At 30.9% G+C, this 21,557-nt stretch overlaps 1 protein-coding gene across 3 annotated transcripts in view; it reads left to right on the top strand.

The window, feature by feature from the left end:
- CSMD3 (CUB and Sushi multiple domains 3) overlaps nt 1-21,557 on the top strand; it is a 1,011,591-nt gene that overhangs the window by 141,032 nt on the left and 849,002 nt on the right. For all 3 annotated transcript variants that reach the window (XM_074352931.1, XM_074352929.1, XM_074352930.1), the window contains exon 3: nt 16,909-17,021. In XM_074352931.1, coding sequence (XP_074209032.1) covers nt 16,909-17,021 — 113 coding nt within the window. The remainder of the gene's footprint in view (nt 1-16,908; nt 17,022-21,557) is intronic.

Below are 21,557 nucleotides of genomic sequence, written 5' to 3'. Positions count from 1 at the left end.
GAACATGGCTTGTGTTTCTTATCTAAGAAACAGAAGGAGGAGAGAGAGTTTCAGTCTACCAACTTTTTGGTATTCTGTGTGTCTGATGGCAAGCATTCATGGGACACTAATTACCCTCAATTATTGTTCAATTCCATTGTTCTTGTGGAAATCTTTTCTGGAACCTGGTCACATATTTACTGTCAATGTCAACTGTCATATTATCACTGAGAACATTTTATCGGGAAGTTTTATTTGTTTTCTAGTGTTCTGATTTTACTCATGTATTTTCAAGCTACTTAATTTTTCTATTTCTGATATTTTAACTGTATTTTATATAATTCTTTTAAACTTCACTTGAGACTTATTTTTGAACAGCATTATTTTTGTGTTAATGTCCTTTGATAGGAAGGTAGTTTTTGCATTTAATATTACATTTTAAATGTTTATCTTTACTTCATCTTCATCTTACATTTAAATTGTGGCAGTAGTCATGTTAAATAAGTAGAAAGAACGTGTATTTTGGAGTCAGACAGGCTTCTGCTGAATTCTAATTCCTCCACTAAATAAACAGGACAGCAAACCACTTAACCTCTCTAAACTTTGTGGAAAACAGGAAGAGAATATAAAAAGGCCATTTCACAGGGTTTGTGAATTAAATGTGTAAACCATTAATTCAGTAAGTGGCACACACACAAAATAAGTTTTTTATAAACATTTGTGATAATAATTTTAAAATAGTGGCTTCAATGATTCTGTCTTAACATTTATATTATTATCCAATATCTCATTTTCTCATCCCACAAGGCTGTAATAAGGATTGTCCTTTATCAAGGTGAATGTCAATCACACTATAACTCAAATTTCTTTTACGGTTAAGCTTCTTAAAATAATAGTCAATATGGGCTTTCTCTATTTCCTCTTTTCCTATTTCTGCTAATAATCACTAAATTTGATTTGTCACCTCACAGAAGCTACTCAGGACAAGGTGACATTGCCAGATCCATTGATTAAATTCAAGTATTTACATTAACTTTTAATGTCAGGATAATTTAGAAAAACTGATCAACTCATTACTAATTTAGCAAAACTAATTGAGAGTCTCCATACACTAGCAAAAAGAACATGGGCTTAATGTCTGGTTTTGCCATTTACTAACTATGTGATTTTAATAAATAGTAATTTCCCTTTGTAGGCCTTTGATTTATCCATTTACAAAATAGAATCATGACAATAAAGTCATACACAGTCTTATAGGTTATGAGGGATAATGAGATAATGTAAGTTGAACACTTGACTCATACTGGAAACTTAGTAACTGGTAGCATTTAACATCATTTCATTAGTTAAAATAATTCCGCTCATTTGATATACAAGCAGCTAAATAAAACATTTTGTTGACATAAATATTTCATTTTTAAAGGCATGTTTAATTTTACATTTCAAGGTAATATGCTTTTCCAATGCTAGCTAAAATTAAATTAAGTCACATATGCATATGTGTAATGTCACATTTAATTGAATACAGCAACAAGATGTTATCTAATGGTTCAGGAAGCATGAGTTTAGATGTAAAACATTATTCAGAATTTACATAAACATAAACTTAGTTTCAATGGACATAGCACACCATATATGGAAACGTGTTTTTACCCAAGAAAAATAATAGTAAAACAGTGATATAATTTTACAACAAACAAGATAATGTTTAGTTAACTGTAACTGAACATAAATTATTTGTTTATTAATTTCATTTCATATACTTTATTCTTCCTATATCTCTGACGAAAACATTGATAAAATCATTTTCTACCTATGAATAGCTACCATCCCCTAACTGTTTTGTATCAGACAGGTTACAACTGGAAAAACAGAAGAAAAATGTAATATAGAGAACTTGTTTAAAAAGACTTGAAGAGAGGGAACCAAGCAATAGGGGAAGAATTAATCCAGAAATTACTTACTCGAGGAAGGAAATATGGCTACAGGACCAAAAAAAAAAAAAAAAAAGTGAGGTGAGGTTGGGATATATAGAAGGCAGAACACATTGTCTGCTGTGCATGAAGGATGCTATTCCATGAAAGTGGATCTTAGTGACCCTGAACTCAAGGAGGTGGGCTACCCAACAGATGCTGATCCCACAGAGGGGAAACACATGATCGCCAATGAAGGACTGTTTTCAGACTCAAAGCTGGGATAATCAAAGCAATATATGTAACTTCCATAGTTGCTTCCAGGAGCAAAAGAAAAGAAAGAGAGAAAGAAGGAATTATAACTTCTCTTCACCTCCCTATTTCTGATCTCTCATTAGTGGTTTTTAATATGCAGAACCCATCAGGAAAGCAGATGTCAGAGAAATCTGTACAGAGTATAAAAGCATGGATGTGGGAACTATGAACAACCAATAAATAACTGACTCATTCTAATGTTTTTCTTCTTTTTCACTTTCCTTTGTTTTGTGGTATATAATTGCAAAATGATCAGAATGACTGGAGTATAGTCAATAAATTGGAATAAACACTAGCCTGGAAAGCTAGGCTGGGTGCAATGATGAATGACTTTCAAAAACATAGGCTTTATCTAATATGTGATTGTTACCAAAGGACTGTAAGTATCAAAGTAAGGTAGTTCCAAGGTCAAATATTTATAAATTGTCACCTTAGGAGGTCTGTGGAGGAAACTCAGATTTCAAGTAGGCTAGACTAGAAGCAGAAGGACTTCACACTAAGAGTTTATCAAAAGGGTTAAATAAGAGAAGATGAGGGTCCAAATTTAAGCAGAGTTAATAGAAGTGGCAATCAATACCTGGATTTGAAATCTATTTTATATATAACACTCAATTAGAATTAGGATGGACTACATTTTCTCTCTTGAATTACTCTATGCTTTTATGTGGTGAACACTACAGCCATTACAGAGCACAAGCATACCTCATACTGTGGATTTGGTTCCAAACCACAGCAACAATGCAAATATCACAGTAAAGTGAGTCATACAAATTTTTTAGTTTTCCAGTGCATAAAGAGTTATGTTTATACTATATGATAGTCTATTAATTGTGCAGTAGCATTCTGTCTAAAAAAAGTATATACCTCATTTAGAAAATACTTTGTTGTTAAAAATGTTAACCATCCTCTGAAACTTCAGTGAGTAGTAGTAACGTCAAAGATCACCGATCACAGATTATCATAACAAATTTGATATTAATAAAGTAACTCTGAAATACTGCAAGAATTACAAAGTGACACAGAGACTAAAGTTGAGCAAGTGATGATGGGAAAAAGGGGTCAATAGATTTGCTCGACACAGGGTTGCCACAAAACTTCAATTTGTAAAAAAAGCGGTATATACAAAGTGCAATAAAGCAAAGCACAATAAAATTAGGTATGCCTGTAATTCTTTAAATTCTTACATCTAGCTCAAAAATATTGAGAATATATATCTATTAACATTAATGATTCTAAAATTTACCTTAAGTAAAAAAATAAATTTATTCTTCCAAAAGCATTTTGAGAGCCTCCTATTTGCCATGCCATTATTCCAGGGCCTATGCATTGCAAATGCAAACAATTTCTCCACCCTGGCAGTGTCTGTATTCTAGTGAGAACCGATGGGCAATAAACAAAGAAACAGATAGGCAGATTGTGATAAGAGATTTGGAAGTCAGTGGTGGATTTTGGATGTCAGTGAAGAAGGTATATGAATCAACATGTATTTTCAAAAGATAATTCTGGTAATGGAGTTGAAGGTATACTGGGAGAGAGAGATATGCAAAGGCGTGATGATGGTGACTTGGATTGTGGCAGAAGCAGAGGAGGTGGTAAGGAGCCATTATATTTGGATATATTGTGACATTAGAGGACATATATTCCACTGAATTCTTAGATGCATTAAATGTGTGAGAGAGATATCAAGAAAAGCTGCAGAGCTTTTTAGCCTTCACAACAACAAGAATAGAATTTACTGAAAGGAGAAGACTGAGGAAGTGACAGGTTTTTTGAATTGAGATTTAGGTGTTGGACATTTGTCTGAGATGATTAGACATTAAAGTGGGAATGTAAAATAGTGATCATATACACAGGTGTGGAGGTCAGGGTTAGGCGTTAGTTTGTCTAAAGATAAAAATGTTGCATCTATCAGAGGACTTAGGTTATAATATTCAGAGAGAAATTTCATAGTAGACATTATGAAGTCATGTCTTTGTTCACATATACATGTAAAATGTAAACATCATTGGAACATCACAAACAGGTTGTGTTTCCAGGGATTTTTCAATGGAACTTCAGAGTAAAATGCCAGTTTAAGCAGCTTTCTTGTCTGGCCACCAGGGAAATCAATGAGAAGTTTTGTTATTGTTGTTGCTATTGTTTTTGCCTTTATTCTCCCTGCATTCCATAGCCTCACTCTCTTTGTCCTTCTCTTTCTTCTTATTTTTATTAATACATTAGTTAATTTTATAAGTATTCATTCCAATGTAACTATCTAAATACTAAGTCTATGATTAATAAAACTACTACAATATAACAGCATGCCTTCTCATATGCTGTCTTGAAAGTTACATTTCTGCTGCATTCACAAGAATATTCCAAAGTCTTCACAGGATCAGCAAATACTTTAACGTGTAAATTAAGTCCATTCCTTTCTCTGTCCCCTAGGGCTAATGAAAATAACTGGTTATAGTCCTTCATATAATTGTCTAATATAAATTTACAGAAATTTTTGTCTTCATGGTATTTAGTTTTTAAATATGTTCACCAGTACTTAGTTATTATGGTTCTGTTTTCTGTTATATCTATATCTTTGTTGATGTATGATGAAAAATACATTAATTATTTCTTAAATCACGTCTCATTATTTACAGACTATAACAATATTTTTAATGTAAATTATTTTAAACACTTTTTTATGCACATGATTGTTTAATATTATACTTGACAATGCCCTCTTTTTCAGGAAACAAATACCTTATACATTGAATCGCTTTTCTTTCATGTCATTTTACTTTACTCCATATAAAAAATAAACTATTTCTACAATTCCTATAATATTCTATCAAAGTTGCATCAAAAGTTATATGGGTTTCCTCAAGAAATTACATAAAATATAAAAAATATTTAAAATTCCTTTTAAGGTAAGCATTATGTATTTAATACTGAGACATATTAACAGTTATAAAATATGATAAAGAAATGCTGATTCCTAAACCTAACTAGATATTTGCTTAAAAAAACAATATTATGCCATCATTCTAACTTTGTCCATGATGCATAAGTAGATGAAGTATGAGAAATGTACATGTTAATAAACAAGTACTATTTTTCCTTTCTCTGTTATTTTCACTATACATAGTAATTTACATTTGTCTACTGATATTTATTTTACTTGCTTTATATTTTTTCACATTAGAATACATACTTATTTCAAATAAAAGTTATTACCTTCACTCTGACTCATACTTTATAGATTATTATGTACCACTTTTGAGACAGACAATGACTCAGAGTTCTCTGTTAAACATTACAGTATCTGATACATCAGTGACTATTATTAGTGGGGAAAAAAACATCTTGGATTTCCAGGACAATCTTTGGAATTTTTTGTCTATTTTTCTGGTGTAATTGTTAACAACGTGCTCTCAAAAATGTCCCAAATTAGAAGAAAGTATTATAGATATATGGCTATTTATTAGCCATATAGAATTCAATTTTTAAATTTCCTCCATGTAGGCTGCATCATTGCCTTAGCTTACCTTCTCACATAGAAACTTCATTAACTTTTAAAGAAATGTGATTCTTAAATACTCCCCTTAATGCGGTATTAAAAAAATGTACTTTAATTGTTCCAATGAGTTCTTACCATTGCTATCAAGAAAATGTTATGTGACTGAACTATTCTTATGAATTATTCTAATCACTCCAATTTTAATGTTACAATATTAACCTATCGATAATGGGAGAAAACAAAACTTCTACAGGAGTCTTTCTTTTTTAAACAGGTAAATGAGACAGTGTAACATCTATTGCAACTTCTGGTCATATTTCCATGTTTTATTAAAACTAAATTATGTAAATTTATTAGTCTATTAAAATGCTATTATTTAGGACTTCCCACATTAGTAAATATCACTCAAGAATCCCTAGGATATTGAAAATGGAACATCAAGATATATGATGACATTATTTCTAAAATAAAAATGGAATAATTATATCATTATCTAACTATGTTTGCTAATACTTATTGAACTTAGTCATCTTCAGTGTTATGAAGTGCCAAATTTTACAATTGTTTAATAGTGATAATGTAAAATGGTGATTTAAAAAATTTCATATACAGTAGAACAGTTGATAACAGTATATAAAGTAGTTTATTATTTAATCTACTTTAAAATGTTTGGATCTGCATTATGATTAAATTAAAATAATAGATTAATGGACTGAATGATTTTGCATTTAATAATAAAAAATTATCATTTGATAATACTAAATTAGTTCATAAATCATGCCCAAATTCACTAATTAATTAGGTAGGGAAATGACTGCACATATGTTCTATGTCACTGCATTCTCATACTAATATTTTCTTTATGAAGTATTTCAGTGATGACATTATGATTTTATTTAGCCTAAAATGATTAGAGAAAGCTCTCAAGGTGCTATGTCTTTCACTAGTTGTGTATGTGTATGAATTACGAGAAAAAGTTTTCAAGATGCTATGTCATTTACCAGTTGTATGGATATCTCAACTGTTTCTTAAAAACCCCAAACTTTGGAAATAGTATATTCATTAACAATTGGCAGGTGTTAATGCAAGATGGGGCACTGTAAAATATATTTAAATGTCTGACATTGATTAGCCTAACATAACTCATCTGTACTTCAGTATTTTTCAATGACTCAATTAGGCTGCTTTTAGAATTGTGGTCACTTATAGCTTTAAAGATAAATGACTCAATGAATCAAAAAAAGAAAACCAGAAAGAGAGGACATTATAGAAATTTTGTTGTATTTGTAGCAGAGAAGAAATTGAAAAGGTTGAATTTTGAAGAATATTTCTAGTAGTATATTTCATAGGTCCTGAATAAAATGTTGATCCTGAAGATGAACCCCAAAGTCACTGGAAAGAATGAGTTTTCTGTAAATAGAATGACTTTAGAAATAGTGAGTTGAAGATACTCTCAAGCTATGTTTTGAGGGAAGAAAACGTTTTCTCCATGGGATAGTGGTTTTATAGTATTTGTGCATCTCTCAGAGTTCAGACAAGAAAGAAAAAAAACTGACATACTCAAATCAGAAACACATTTAATAACAAGAATTCTGGATTTAAGGCTGGGGGATGAAGGTCAGCGAGAACCTTCACTAGCTTTCAAGAAATCAGGAATTTGCAGAAATCACAGGAAAATACTAATTGAGAACTCAAGTTTTTGCAGCACCAGAACAATTGCTTTAAACAGGAATTCTGATAAGCTGATGAAAAAAGCCTCACCTCTAACACCTACTGCTGCCCATATACCAACACATAATAATGGCTTACACTCTTAATTCCCATTCCAAGTCTTATGGAAGTGCCTTCATTGGCAAAATCTAATAGACAACACTGCTTGCAAAGAGAAGTATTCTGGCAAGTGTAGTTCCAAGATTTACAAGCACCTCAATACAGTGGAAGATCAGAAAATACTAGAAAGGAATGTCGGTTACCTACTTTTCTATCTGTATCTTTATGATATTCCTAGTCATATCCATATTTACCTTAATCCATAACCATATGCATATATAGATCACTATTTATATACATTTCCATATCTAAATGTATACATAGCACATGCTCCTAATATTGTAAATTTGCCTTTCTCATACATGATGCCTTTTCTGGGAATTTTAAATTTGATAGAAGCTTCAGCTCATTTACTCTCAGCAAATGATATAATCATTCACATATTGCCACAACCAACTTTTCCTTTAATATTATAATTACTGACATCCTGACATAAACATGAATTATGATGCTGTGCTTCATATAGCCTGATATCAATAGAGTATACATGATTTATTCTCACAGAACAGTCATTACTTTAAATATCTACTTGTTCCTGTGGTTTTTCCATTCATTTTGAAATTAAATAGGTTAACAGTATGTTTCAGCAGAGAATTCCCTGTATATCACCTGGATCATTTGTAAGAACTGTACAACCAAAGTAAAATTGTAAGATAATTCAGATCCCAAAATTTTACTGTGAATAATGAGAAATCACCATAAGAATGCTGAGTTGTAATGCAATTTGTCTTAGACTTAGCATGCTACTGAGTACAGATAAAAGGGCAATGGATTTTGAATCAAAGCACTAATGAAACTAACATTTAGTGGCTATTTCTTAGGTTCCACAAAATACACAGTGCCATTCTATGTGAATTCTCTTATTTAGCAATCACAAGATCCTGGGATTTTGGTAGTGTTACTGCTTTTATTTTTATATGAAGCTCACTCTCTATGTCTTTTCCAATCCCCATGTCTGCTTTCTCTCTATCTCCCTATGAGCAGTACTATGCTAATAGCCATTAAATTTAAAACTGTGACTTTTGCATTATTTCTTTTAACTAGAGAAAGTTTGAAATATTGTAATCAGTTGAAAGGCAATGTGACCTTTGATCACATTGTTAAAGATAGTATATAGATCTAGTCATCTCCATGCTCAAGTCTCTCAGAAATGACATGTCATGGTTAAAAGTTGATAAACACATTTAGATAATGATACAGGTATCATTCTTATCCACCAGCCTTCATGTTTTAAGGGTTTCCATTACATTAAGCTGTAAAATGGCACATTAATTGCCATTAATTCTTTAATAAAAAGCTTAAATGAGCAGCCTGTTATTTAAAGAGCATACATATTGACTTTTTAAATGAATTTCTTATAATTTAAATGTCTCAATTTTGCATTAATTACCAAATAATTATTTTAGTACTTTTCATAGTCATTAATATAGAGTTATAAGTTAATCATTTAATTCTCCCTGTGACCAGTTACTCATTACAGTATGGAATATCAGTAATGTTCCTAAATCTTTGTAAAAGGAAATGCTTAAAGAATGTTTTCATCTAAAAGCAGGCATGAGAAGTGACAGGTTCACTTGCTTTAAGTGCATGAATTTTAGAATATTCCACAGTTTCTGATGAGTGTTTTGCCTAATTAGTAACAAAGTGCTAAAATGTGACTGGGAGTGAATGTGAAATTAGGGAAAGAGAAAATAGGAATGATACATTAGAAACTATTAAATGTAAGATGAAAAAACAAACATGTTGTGCCATTCTGTCCAGAGAGAATTTACTGGAACAATGGCCATAAACTAGTATTGGTCCATGACAAAACATTCACCAAATACAAATGTGAAATATAGGAAATGCTGTGAATTTTTCATGAAACTAAATGTTTGAAAAGGAAATGACTGTCCTTTAATCCGAGTTTACATGCATTTTTTAAGTATTAAATTTATGGTGAGAGAAAATGTTGATTGTAGTGATGGCAAACAGCAAAGTAGCTACTTAGCAAAATGAATACATTTCAATCCTTTACTGGCCACAACTTCTCAAATTTTTATTTTTATTAAAAACAAAGTGTCTGAAGGAAATTTACATTGCATCAACCTAGGATTTTCCACTGATATATTTGTTTGCTAATTTTATTTAGTTTTCCCAGTAGGGAAATATCTTTATGAATCACTGGAAATATTTGCTATAAAGGTATCAACAAGTACAGACAGCGGTTCCCCATTACTTTTCTGGCCTTGAACTCAATGACTTTATAATTATAATACAGTTCTTATCAGCCTCAACTACTTAAAGTTATCATGTGGGTAAAATTGTATTTTTATCTATTCCAAATATTTGTTACAAAACTTACATGGGCATTGTGGAGAAACAAGGACAGAGTAAGATATGCTTTTTGCCTTCATGGAAAAATCATTTCCCTTATGAGAAAATCATAGTGGAAAAAGAAATAGACTGGAGTTGGAAATCTGTGTTTGTATCTTTGCCACACTGCCTACCAGTTTGTATGAATTTAAATAATGTATTGATCATTTCTGAGTTTTGATTTATTTAATTGTAATTCAAGAAAAATAGGGCTACACTCTGGTATTCTTTTCAAAGGAACATAAATTGTGATTCACTATTCAACTTTACCATACTTCAATAGGAGAAAATATAATTGATAAGGTAATTAAAGAATATATGAAAAATTTAAGAATATAAGGTAATAAGAATAACTTAAGAATATCACAAATATCTGAATGGTACAAATTATTCCATGGAAAATATTATACTGATTCATAAAATATTATGCTTTCACAATATCTAGAAAATGTGTTAAGTTCAGGTAAAATACATGTATATTTAAATACTACAATTTGTAACTCATATTAAGAATACAAATCATATTAGCTTTACCTGAAAAATGAGGTTTTTAATTATATAGTTATATCCTGAAGATATTTCAAACAGATGCACATAAAATATATGATCTCCTTTTAAGCTTTTGAGATTAATAACATGGTATAAAATAAATCTGAACAAGAGTCTCTACATAGGTACTATCTGACTACCATTCAGACAACCTGAATTTTCTTAACAAGTGGAGTCCCTGGACATTCTTATGATTCTTGAGAACTTTGTTCCAAGAACACAATGCTTGGTTTGAAAAAGAAAGTGCTCTAACAGCTTTCATATTCTCCTATCACTCCCATTCATTAATATAACAGCTGCTTATTGAGAGCCTCTTAATACGGTAAGCATTGCATGAAGCACTGGTGATTAACCAGTGAATTCCAAACTTTGACTTCACAAAGTTTAGTGTACAAAGGAGAGAGATGGTTAATAAATAATCACATATAAATATTAAATTACAAAATGAAGTCTTGTAAGGTAAAGTAACTAATGGGATTCATAACTGACAGTTTATTTTCAAATCAATCAAGCAATGTATTACAGAAGGGAGTAAAACAAGATACTGCAAATCCTCACAATGATACAAGTATCATAAAAATAAATATTAAAACATACATTTTCTCTCACTTACTAAAATGAAAAATAAAACTAAATCTCTCATTGTATAACATGCTATTACATGCTGATTATTTAAAGTTAATTGCAGAAAACTAGCTTTTGATAAATGGGAAAAATTTTTCACATTGTCCTTCTCTATCATCTTGGATAATTTAATGGTAAAAAGTTCTAAATATTATAAAAACTATTGGATTATTTAATGAATCTGGACGAGTGTAAAAATACATCTGATACTGCATGTAAAATAATTTGTATGTTTATATGTACATTAGTAGTTCAAAACTTTTAATGTTTTGATTTTATTACTGTGCCAAAGACAGTGAGACAATGACAGGGTGTTCACTAAAAAATGGGACATAAGAATGTGTTGTAGTTCTAGACCTGGTTCTACTGTGAATTTCTTCAAGTCTGTAATTTCTTCCAGTCCCTATGACTTCTATTCTGAGGATGAAATTGCATATTTTACCTACAAAGAGAGGTTTTTAAAAACATTGTATTCAAATAAATGTTGCAACAATAGGCTCTGAATTACTTGTTTTGCATATTATCAACATGGGTCTCAGTGATTATAGACGTCACTAGAGTCCATGGGACCTCCATTTTTATTTATAGAATAAATTAATATTTTAGACACTTTTTGAAATGTTTATTTCAAAGCCAAAAAGAGAGCCATGTATTAGTTTCCTATTGTTGATGGAACAAATGACTGAAAACTTAATGTCTTACACAACATAAATTTATTATCTTGCGGTCTGGAGAACTGAAGTCTAAAATGTATTTAACTGGCCTGAGTTCAAGGAAGGTGTCAGCAGGTCTGCATTCATTCTGGAGGCTCTAGGAGAAAATCTGTTTCTTATCATTCCCAGCTTGTACAGGCTGCTTGCCTTTCTTTCGCTTGTGTCCCTCTTTCAGCTTCATAGCCAGCAATTGCTTCATTTGGACTTCTGCTTTCATTGTCACACCTCCTAGTCTCTCTCTGACCCTCCTACCTTCCTGTGATAAGAACCCTTGTGAGCACTTTGGGCCCATCCAGATAATCTAGGGTAATCTCTCATTTTTAAGATTTTAACTTAATCACAACTGTAAAGTTCCTTTTGTCATATAAGGTGACACATTTAAATATTACTGGCATTAGAGCCTGGGCAATTTTGGAGGGCCATTATTCATAAAATAATATCATATATAACATTGTAACAGTCTAGCTATGAAGTAAATAGGTTTTCAGACTTTTTTGTTACAAAACTATTTTTCATTTTTCTCCCTGACGATGTTCCTTATTTTTCTGAAAAAAAAAAAAAAACTCTGAGCATTCAAAGTGGGAAATATCTTATTTTTACATATTTATATCAAGAGATAATGTTGAAAAAAAATCTAGAAAATTATTTATTTAACAACTAGTTACCCAATGCCCTGCAATTCTAGTACTAGATATATTCTCAAGAGAACTATGCATATATGCTTACAAAACATGTAACACATGTTTATGACAGTATTATTTATTCAAGACCCAACTGCGAAAAAGAAGTCCACTAACAGTAGAATGGATAAATTAAGGCATATTAAAAAAACGGATTCCTATGTAGCAAGGAAAGTTAAATTTCATACTATTGTTATAATAAAACAAAGGTAATGCTGAATCAAATAAAACAGAAGTAGAATAATTTTATTATGCAATTTCATTTATATAGACTTTTAAGACATGGAACACTAATTTGTTTTGTCAGAAGTCAGTGTAAGGGTTACCCTTGGGATGGATTGAGATAGTACTGAACTGGAGGAAGCATAAGCAGGCACTCAGCACTGCTTGCAATGTTTTATTTCTTGATTTGAAATTTGTTTCATTGGTGATAATTCTACAGTATGTATAATTTTGATTTATGTAAACTTCTATATGTATATTATAGTTCATTGAAGCAAAAAAGCCAGTATTATAATATTAGCTTATAAAAGTATATTACCTATATAAAAGTATAACTCAAATATATTCTGGTTATAAGTGACATATTTACAAAAAACAAAAAAAACAAACAAAAAAAAAATGGATACCAAAAGGTTGAAGGTAAAAAGATGTTCCAGCTCTTTTCTAATAAATGAAAATTATAGATTTACTACTATCAGATAAGATAAAATTTAAGATCAACTCATTTTAGAAATAGTGTCATCTCATAAAGACAAAATATCTAGTTCACCAGGAAATACAATAATTTTTACTTGTATACACCTAATAATGTCACCGGAAATATATTTAAAAATGGACATACCTACAAAGAAATATATAAAAATCTGCAATCATATTGGGAGATTTCAGCATATCTCTTTCAGTATCTAGTAGCTCAGATTTAAAAAATAAAGTTAGCACAGAGACCATTTGAACAGGGTTAACAAATTTATTCAAAGGATATACTGAATGCTGCACCTAGCCTCTGATATATACCCATTATAAAAGGCAGAGTAATAATCCCAGAATAATGGTTCCCTTGGAACCTGTGAATATGTTATAGCACTTGGCAAAAGGAACGCTTCAAATGGAATTAAGATTACATATCTTATAATAGGAAGATATTTGAATTATCAATTTAGGCACCATTGAATTACATTAGCATTTAAAAGCAGAGAAATCTCCCTAGCTGGAGGACAAAGGCAGTAGCAGCAGAGAGAAGGTAGAAGGGGAAACAATAGGGATTTAAGAATGAGAAAAACTTGGATTGCCATTGCTGACTCTGGAGATGGAGGAAGGGGGCCACAAACCAAGGAATGCTGGCTATTTTGAAAAATTGAGAATAATCCCAAACCATCAGCCAGCAAGGAAACAGGGATTTTAGTCCCACAACTGCATGAAACTGAATTCTAGCAACAGCCTTCTGAATTTGGAAGTGGAAGCAAATGAAATTCCAGAGGTTCTAAAAAAGTAACATAACAAAGCTGATACCATGATTTCAGCCTTATCAGGCTTTAAGCAGAAAATCAGCTGAGCTACTCTCTGCCTAGATCCACATAACTGTGAGACAATAATGGGTATTGTTTAAGTTTGTGGTAACTTGGATTAGGAACAGAAAAATAATATGCTTGTTTTTAATAAGAAAACCAGGCATATAATAAAATATTTACAATATCCTACCCATAAAGCTAGTCTCAATAAAAGTCAAAGGATTAAATTCATACAGAAAATGTTATCTGGCTATAATGCAAATGAGATACACATTAGTAACAAAATATAACTAAAGCAACTTATATGTTTATAATTTAAGAGACATACTTCTAATCAGGGAAAAAAGAGAAAATCATAAAGGAATTTAGAAGGCAGTTTGACAGTTTGACAGCATTGTTAACGAAAAAGTATACCCTTGCAGAGTATACCTTATGCGGTAAAAAATATGAAAATTTAAAATTGTAAATGCTTACACACTTCGGAGAAATGCTACATAAGTGCTTTAAGAGTGGACTTTTACAAGAATGTTGATGAAGACACACTGAACAAAGTATATACAACCCAAGTATCCATCAACAGTCAGTGAATAAATGAATTGTGGTATATTTATTGCAGTAGATTTCTATACAACAATGGTCCTCAAAATGTGAACCATGGAATTCTTGAAAGTCCTGAAACATTTTTCAGGGGTTCCACAAAAACAAAACTATTTCCATAATAATAGTGAGATATTATACACCTTTTTTTCTCTGGGTTGACATTTGCCCTCCTGTACAAAAGTGATGGTGGGTATAAAACTGCTGGTGCATTAACACAACACAGTTAGTAACTTCAAATTGTACTAGTAGTCATTGTCTAATTATTTCATTAAATGGCCACCCTTTATTACACTTCTTTTTATTGACCAGTATGACAAAATGGAAAAAAGTGCAAAAAAATCCTTTTTTATGCCTACCAAAATATGATTGTCTTGAAGAGAAACAGTTTGAGCGGGCTAGCTGAGCTAGCCACTTTTATCATGGAATAACATTTGTATTTGAAATAATGACTAACGGATAAACTATGGTTAGTCACATTTAGGTATTTGGTATATATTTCCCCCCTCCCTCCAAAAACATAAAACTGTTTCCCTGTTCAAGGAAGATAAATGACAGGATTTGCTGTCAATGATAAAATCTGAATTTTTCAAGTATAAAATTAGAATTTTGGAAAACTTAAATCCACCACTGTCAGCTTTAGAGCTTCCCCAAGTTTAAAGATTTTCATCAGATGAGTACAAATAAAAATAGGTGTGATTTTAAAATATTTTATAGTGAAATATACCGATATTTGGAAGATCTAACTCTGTGAACCAATATATTTCAAATGACCAATGCATAATGTCAAAAAATGCAAGAGTGAAAAAAAATCTATTAAAAAGGCAGGGTGAATCAACAGATTTTAATGTAACAGAGTGCAAAAAAGTGATATGGTTTCAACTCAACATTGTAACTAGTCAAGTTTTTGTGTAGTATCAAAGAAGAGTGTCCATGTTTATGTGCAAAAGCTACTAGAATACTCTTCCCTTTTACAATTAAATATCTAAGTTAGATCAGGGTTCTTTATATACATAAAGCAAAATAACATATTGTAAAACATTGAACAAAGAAGCAGATATGAAAATCCAGCTATGTTCTTCAATAGGCCAAATATTAAAGAGATTTGCAAAAATAGAACACAGTGTATTCTTTTAAATTTTTGTTTTGGAAAAGATAGTTACTTCATATTATTTACATTATTTATATCAACATGTAATGGGCTTATTTTGGTTATTTTAAATAAAGTAATAAACGCACATTTTAAAATGTTTTTTATAAAAAATTAAATAGGGTAAATATTGGCAGATCTAGCCCACAAAATCTCTTTGGAGTTCTTAATACATTTTTAGAGCAAGTAGGCCTGAGACAAACAGAAACTACTGCTATTCAGAAGTGAAAATATATCATAATTTCAGTACAGACTAATTTTACCTATATATTGTTGGGCAAAATAGTAAGTATATAAAGAAAAGTAGGATAATTCCATTGCATAAAATTCTTAATTCTCACACTTACATTAAGAATAAAAAATGAGAAAATAACATACAGGCAATTCAAACAAAAATTTAAAAAAAATAGCCATCTTCATTAGTTTTAAAAAAATTATATCCCATGAATGTGCTCTTTCTTATTTTTAATTTGTCTTCTCTGGTTTATAAAGTGTCAGTTGTAAATCATCTTTTATATAATCGAGCTTGAAATTATATGCAGTATATTATTAGAAAAATAAGTAATAAATTATTGGGAAAAATATCAGACAGATATTTGTTATGTAAACATATGCATTATTAACCAAAAAGTAATTTGCATCTATTAATTTTAATATCACTTGCTGAATTTTGGCATCTGATACAACAGAACCACTTCTCATTTATAGACACTTCAGCTTCAAGATTTCATATTTAGATCACATCTCTTTCTTTAATATTAAATTTCTCTAAATATTTCCCACTCTATATATTTTAAACTTTCAGGAAAATAATTTATTTGACAAAAATGTCTTCTAAATACTGTTAAAATCAACAGCATAAAATATGCACCAACACTTACACTCATAATTTATTTCCCAAAGTTTGAATTGATCAATATTTTCATATAGATGATATATACAATAGATATGATAAACAGTGATGCACATACACACATACATAAATAAATGTATATTTACATATACTTATGTAATTGTTTTTGATGTGTGATATGTTCTAATCAACATATCATAAATTAATTCACACTACACACACACATGTGCACACACACACACTTATACAGAGCTTGGGAATTTGATAAAATGACTTTTAATACTCTTTCAACTTTATTAGGTAAAATGTTGATAACTCTAACAGTTAATCCAATTTATGTTTTTAGGTTAACAGGATTCCATCTGCCACCGCCAGTGACAAGTACCAAATCTGTGTTTTCACTACGTTTGACCAGTGATTTTGCAGTTAGTGCTCATGGATTTAAAGTATATTACGAAGGTAAGTAATGGTAATATAAAAGGACCACTGACCAGTTTTTAATGCAAAACTAAATCCTCCAGGGTAAAAATAGAAGAAAAGTCGCCCAGAAGGAAGATACAGTGCATCCTGTTATGTCAAATCTTGTACCAAAATTCACCTTCTGAATCATCAATGTATAATAAAATACTAGACTTGGCAGGCTTTAATGTCTCATTGCAGTGCACTTAGACAGAGGAAAACCTTTCCCTTAAATCTTCTTAGATGATATCATAACATCACCATAGATAAGGTTAGATCTTAATTAAAGGGAACAAAATGTGAGAGTAAAAGGAAACAAGGCCTGATTTGAGATTCAGGCATTACAAACTCCACCCTATTCTCTTCTGTTCTTTGCCCCTCTGCCTTAAAATAAACTGGTAATTTGGGTTCTCTGCAAGTTAGAATCAAGAGAAGAGTCCATTAAGAGAGAGAGTTGACATTTTCCATTTTAAGCCAGTCTTTCTAGTCTCACAGATCCATAATTTCTTAACCACAAAGAGGCAAACAAAGAAGTACTTAAAACTGAAAGGTTTTTATCTGAAAGTTTGGTACAAACTCATTTGGCATCAAAAATCTGACCTAAGCTGATTTGACTAGAGGCCATTTATAATCTTTATACTTATTTATCTTGCATAGCATGGGTACTCATGTTTCACCATACAAATGTTGCTTGATAATGGGGTGATACCCTAGGCTCTGCTGATGATATCAAAAATGTACAGAATCTGCACTTTTTTCCCCTCATTAAAATGTGCAAAAATTCTAAAGGCGAAAGTAACTTGTTCCCAACAGTTTCAGATTGAGGTCATGTAGTTGTAATTTCTTTTCGATGTGACTTCACAATAAAATTTCACTTAGTTTAGGAAGGAGCCCCTTCTACATCCATAGGAATAGAATAACAGAATTCAACTCACCTTCCCAGGACCATATTACCAGAATGTATCACATGAGATCCAATATCATCATAAGAGACACACATATACAGTAGCAGCAGTAGTTACTTTTTAAAACACATAATAATTCAAAATATGATATGTTTAAAGAGCATATAATAAAACAATCATGTATGAAATAGAATTGCTTAAATATAAAAGTTAACAGTTTGCATGTGGGGAAAGTTTTAAACTAAACATTTTATACAGTGCTTTTTCCCTAGTGAGGAAAAATACCCTCTAGCAAACAATTGAGTAAACATATTTTTTTATTTTTTATATCCTAAATAATGCTCTATTGCAGCAGTTGTAAATGCTATTTTTACCTAATATATTTCTGAACTGTTTTTCTTGTCTAGCATGGGAGGATGCATTCCAAGACTTATTTTTCTCCATTGTGACTGTAATAATCATTATTTTTTGAAGGTCCTTTCACAATAGTTATTTTTATCTTGGCAACTTAATTCATAGTTTAAAACACTACAGGCACAAAGGTTTAATTTTAAGTGTAATTTTGGCAATATTGAAGGAGTTAGTAATATAATAATTTTCCATTAAAGGCTCCATAACAGAAAACCTGTACTCTGTTCATCACAGTATAAAGATATTTTAGATTAGTTTATTCTTTTGGCAAGTACTACATATACTGAAAATGTAGTAACTTGGAAGATGTATTATAATGTTGTCACATTTTCTGGTTTGACTGTCAAGTTTCATGAAATATACTCAAAAATATTTCCATAGCTCTCCATTGTTTCTACACATACAACATCAAATTTGTCTGTCTTTTCTGCTTCAGTGAAAATGGATTCATATATCTTCACGATGTTTAAATGTATGGTTGGGAGGTCCTGACTTAAAATATGAAGTACTAGGCATCTAGGTGGTATTGACAGATTGATTATGATGCTATTGGACACCTTCAGGTATTGATTTGTGATGAGTATCCTCTACCATGTGTATTAGTTTTCTATTGTTACCATAGCAAACAACCAGAAATTTAGCAGCTTAAAACAACAAAAATATATTCTCTCACAGTTCTGAAGCTGTAAAGTCCTGATGATCTCTGTTAGTTTCTTGACTCAGAGTTTCACAAGGCTGAAATAAAAATGTCAGCTGGTTAGGCTCTTATCAGAAGGTTCTGGAAAGAATCTATTGCCCACAGCTTCTAGAAGTCTCCCCCTTATATGTAAGCCCTGCAGTTCCAAGTCAGCAACTGGTGCATTAAATCCTTCTCATACTTGAAATCTGACTTCCCCTTCTTAAAATATCTCTCTACTACCTTCTTTTCTTGCACATCTCTGACTTTAGATAGAGAAAATTCTCAGCTTCTAAGTGCCTATGTCATTAGATTAGCCTTAATTATCCAGGTAGACCCAATCTCCCTTTGTCAAAGTCCTTAAACATAATTACATCTGCAAAATCATTTTTGCAATTTAGTATGACATATTCACAGGTTCCAAAGATATTGGTGTGGAGGGGTGGGATAGGCTTCATTTATTCTAACACACCATATGCAATACTATATAACATTTTATAGGGGAAGGAGCTACAAGCACTTATTTATTTAACAACAGCCAATGACACTGTCAAGGCCATCTGGTGTATTGTGAAGTCCAGAAAACTTAGCTTGAAATTTCAAAGCCTGTCCTGCAAATTTATACCTGCATTTTTTTATCTTTGTAGGATGATACTACAATGTCTAAGTCTCATTTTCATTTCATCTCCCTCTGTATAATCATTTACTAATTATTTTCTTTGTCTCACAAGAAAGTTTCCTGAGACTTTGTCCTTATGTACTAATATTTATGAGATCTCTCTTTGTTAGAGATATTGTGCATTTATCTGTGCTTCTCAAACTGTGAATGATGAACCATATGCATCAGAATCACCTGGAGAATTTGTTAAAATGTAGAATTCTTGGCCCCAATTACATATCCTGAATCAGACTGTGGACTGAAGCCCTAGAACACGTATTGCAATTCCAGTTGCAAACCCAGTGTAGAATAATTGATAAATGTAAGTCAGTCTGTGATCATCACAGAATTTCCCTGTTGTTACAAACTTCTATTGCCCTACTGCTGCCTACTTACTTTAAAACTGTGGAGAGTGATGTTCCTGTTTCAAAAATTTGATTACATTGAAGAACTCCTATTTATTGGAAACACTTTTAAATTTCTTGAAGTCAAAGCTGTGAGGTGTTAAACATTTGTGGAAAATTTTCCCCCATTAATATCTAGCTGTATGTATCTTTATTTTTCCTCATTGTTGTGTGCCATACTCTTGAATTTCTTGTCACTATTTTCCAAAGTTTGTTTCATAGAACTTTGGTTGCATATGTTTGTCAAGGTTAATAAAAATGAGTGAGTAGAATATCGTTCTGTGAAGCAATATGTTTAGGAAACACTAATGCATACTAAATTGAATAGTCCTATAACTGTTTTTCAAAATTTGATGAGGCAAAAACTGGTGGATCTGGGTTCTACAGAGCACACGGTAGGAAGTCTCTTGTCTTTCTAGATCTGCCAAACAGAATTCAAAATTTATTTGTTTCTCTACTAAAAGTTATTTTGTATAATGGACTCCTTTTACATTTTACTTTCAAATATGCATAATCATTCTTTATAGGTGAAAGATTATACAGATATAGCATGGAATATCTTATCATCTTAGAATTATTTATTGTGGAAACAAAGTAATATAATCCAAGCATACAGTGGGTTGTATACATATTATATGTACTCATTAAATATTATATGTATGAATTGGCTACTTTAATAACCATAAACATCTCAATGAAAATTTCAGCATATTATCAGTGACCTAATTCAATGATCAGTGATCTAATTCAATGATCAGACATAAAATAAAAACATAGTCTAGGAAACCACTTCAAACACAAGGTAGCTATTACGCCATAATGATTGTTAATGTGCATGACTAAGTAATTAAGAAATTATAGGGATGAAAGTCTCAGTTTTGGCAAACTTGTTGTTAAATTATTTTCACATTTTAATTCAGAAATGTAAACATTTAGCCAATAACACTATTACTACTAGGTAATATTTATAGAGTGATTTCTTTGTGCCAATAATAGTTCTAAACATTTTATATGGATTTTCTCACTCTAGAAAATCATATAAAAAACTGTAATGAACAGTAATTCAGTAAAGCACCTAGAGATATAAACTGTATACATTTTAGAGACTTATTTTATATCTAACTATAAACTATAATTTCATTCTACTTAAATATATATGACATAAAATTTAGTACACAAGAGTACTACAAAAAAAGAATTGCTGATAATGCTGTGTATTAAAACAATATGAAACATAAAAGCTGAAATATTTTTGCATACATTATATATATTCTGTGTTCTTTTTAAACACTTGACATACAAAAGAATATTTATACCATTTACTATTCTATTTTAGCTATCTGTCACAGATGTTTAGTAAAAGTTTTTACTTGAGAATATCAAATGATTTTAGTTATTTTGAATTTTAGGTGTTATTTTTCAATTTCTAAGCTTTAAAAATTTGAACTGCAGCACCATAAAATTTAATGGAGAGATTACAAT

Source organism: Camelus bactrianus, chromosome 25 (genome assembly GCF_048773025.1).
Source record: "Camelus bactrianus isolate YW-2024 breed Bactrian camel chromosome 25, ASM4877302v1, whole genome shotgun sequence".
NCBI lineage: Eukaryota > Metazoa > Chordata > Mammalia > Artiodactyla > Camelidae > Camelus > Camelus bactrianus.
Note: the sequence above shows the minus strand (reverse complement) of the source record. Positions and strands in the feature narration are given on the sequence as shown.